Here is a 2,885-nt window from a genome sequence, read left to right on the forward strand (position 1 = left end):
TTATAATAGTAACTTCATCAATTAGAAATTATTTCAAAGTATGAATACTTTTATATTAAAAAAAATTCTTTATAAATATAGATATATAAATACTTTTAAAAAATTGACAAATTTTTTAATTTAAAAAAAAAAAAATGTAAAAGTTTCATTGTAAAAATATTAAAATATGAATGAAATATAGGCAAGAGCCTACAACACAATGGTAAATTGTGTCTCTTATGTAAGAGGTCTTGGGTTTGAATCTACTCAAGTTAAATAATTGAATAATAATAACTAATTAAAAAAAAGAATAACTAGTCTTGCCTTTGACCTCTTACGGATCAAAAAAAAAATTCACTTCATATCCACCGTGACATTATATCTTTTACACCTCTATCTCTCTATCTACTTGTCTCCATCTTCCTAACTTGCTCTATTTTGAGACAGGCTTTGTTTTCAAATACCATAAACAAAACCAATAGTTTCCAAACCAATGTTGGTATATAAATAATAATATTATTATTATTCATAAGAAACAAGAATAAATGCCCAATGTTTGCTTAGTTTATTTTCCAAAGGAATAATTGATGAAATCAAATATTCTCCTAAAAAAATGTGCTACAAATCATTGAAGAAGAGAACTGTTCTTGGCCAGCAAAACAAGATGCCTAGGAACAAAATCCATTCATTGTCATACTAAATTCACAAGGTAACACGAGTGAAAAGTGATGTGCTACATTAATCCATACGCTGAACGCCTCAGTAGAAAAGGCAGGCCGTGAAAGCAATGAAAGACCCCATGAGAGCAGCGGCTAAAGATGGAGTCTTTGCAATGGAATTAGCTGCGCCTGTGATCGCTGATGGACTGGGCGCCTCCGCTTCCTGTGCATTAATCGCACTCACAATCATCAACACAGTAAATACTGCTGCTATGCACTCCAATTTCAATGCTGCTCCTGCCATTTTAATGAGATGATATAAATCACAGATGCAGAGATTAGCCAAAAGAATAAATGCACCTCTTTGATCTGTTGCTCTGTTTTGAAATGCAAAGGGTGTGGAGTTTGTTACAAGAGGCGGGGGATATTTATATGTGTAGTGTTTCTTTCTTTGCCGCCCAGGAAACGCGTTTTGGTAGAAAGAGTAAGCAGGAAAAATGGGGAAATGTGGAGCGTACCCAAGTAAACATGGCTCAAGTTTGGTATGGAGAAAAAGTCGCGTGAACGACAAATTCAGCATCCGTGAATTGCGGGAAGCGCGAATTCTTTCAATGGCGCGTGCTGTTTAGGTAATTGCCTTTCGAGTCAATAGCCGAGTTGGGTTGTACTCTAGTTCTTCCAAATTGACTGAATCGATAATTTAATAACTAGCTTATATATACTTTTATATATACGCCGAGAGTAATAGTTCTCGAGGTGCCTATTTTCATTTTCATAAAAATAGGCGCCTCGAGAACGATTACTAACGAAAATAGGCGCTTCGAGAACGATTACTCTCGGCGTAATATATATAGAGGTATATATAAGCTAGTGGCAATCGCGGCGCAATAGGAAAAGTATTTTTAAATTTTTCTATGAAGTGTGAAGGTGTATGATCAACAAAATTGATCTAGAAGTTTGGGGAATGGTGATATTGGTGATACCCTAGATTTGAGGGTTTGAATGAAAGTAATTTGGGATTTTGGGCTTCGAGGAAGTCTGGAACCAATTTATTAGGGATTTGGTGGTTTATGCCATGAATGATGACTGTTGAAAGTTACAAGGCCTGGGAGTCAATATTACTGGGAGTTGCTTTGTTAAATTAGCCTTGTTCATGATAAAAAAATAGGGCATCAGTCAGAAATAGGGGTGTTGGTCCAAAATGAACATATGTAATATTTTGGTATGTTTTAGTACTTTGAAAAGGGTGTCCATAAATGTAATTATCTTTTCAAGTTCTTTGGAGAAAGTTTAAGTTATTTAGGTTTTTATGCTGATCCAGGGCTACTAGTTTGTCAATTAGGTCTCCTAAGGTGCATTGGAAGAATTGGGCTTTGGGAGTTGGATATAGACAATTGGATGGTTAAATATAGTTGAATACACATTATATAACTCATAAAATTATTATTTAACCCTTGGTTGAGTCCCTTGGATATTTGGAGTTATTTGGAGTCATGTGGGGTTTGTAGGTGTTTTTGGCAACTTGGAAAACTTAAATGTTTGAAGAAGTTTGCAAGTGGAGTTTGTCTTGTGAATTCAAAGGTGTAGAGATCAGTGTGTTAACCTAGAAGACTGAGTGGGTAGGTTCCTCACTTCAATTGCACTGGAGGAAGATATAAGGGTATTGTTTCAAAACAAAGGGAGGGATAGTTATTTCATGCATCAAATCAATGGTTGACCATTGATTCTCCATCATGCATGGATAAAACCAATCAACATTAAATAATTAGCCTTTGTTAATAAAGGAACCTGGGAATCAATTGGATCCTCTAGACTGATTAGTACGAGTGAGTCTTTCAAAACAAAAAGAAAGGATAGAAGATGAGGAGATTTTTTATTAAAAAACTTAATGGATCACCATTCAAGTTTTGTTAATTTTGGCGACACAAACTGAATGGAGATTAAAATTACTTTTCTCAAAAATGATCTCAAAGAAAGAATTAACATGTCTTTGAGTCAATGCCTTCAAATAAGAAAGATAAGCAAGCTAATGGTACCATGCTTCTTGGAAAGAAAATATGTCATTATTGTATCGATGAAAAGTTTTGGATGGTTTGATTGTCAAGTATAATACTATAAAGTTAAGAGACAACATTATTATCAAACTAATTGTGGTATAGGTTTTAAAGTCATAAATCATGGAATGAGTGTCTAAAAGACGTTAATGCACAGTGAGTAGAAATAGATCTTGAAGATCTTAGAAGGTAA

General features: G+C 34.3%; 1 protein-coding gene across 1 annotated transcript; it reads right to left on the bottom strand.

Annotated features, from left to right (window-relative positions):
- Positions 1 to 644: 644 nt before the first annotated feature.
- LOC149576652 (uncharacterized) lies at positions 645 to 1,098 on the bottom strand. Its single transcript, XM_089818822.1, has one exon. The coding sequence runs from the start codon at positions 940 to 942 to the stop codon at positions 739 to 741; it is 204 nt and encodes a 67-aa protein (XP_089674948.1). The 5' UTR covers positions 943 to 1,098; the 3' UTR covers positions 645 to 738.
- Between the last annotated feature and the right edge of the window lie 1,787 nt (positions 1,099 to 2,885).

Source organism: Cupressus sempervirens, chromosome 1, assembly GCF_028749045.1.
Source record: "Cupressus sempervirens isolate cs-2001-9-10 chromosome 1, ASM2874904v1, whole genome shotgun sequence".
Taxonomy (NCBI): domain Eukaryota; kingdom Viridiplantae; phylum Streptophyta; class Pinopsida; order Cupressales; family Cupressaceae; genus Cupressus; species Cupressus sempervirens.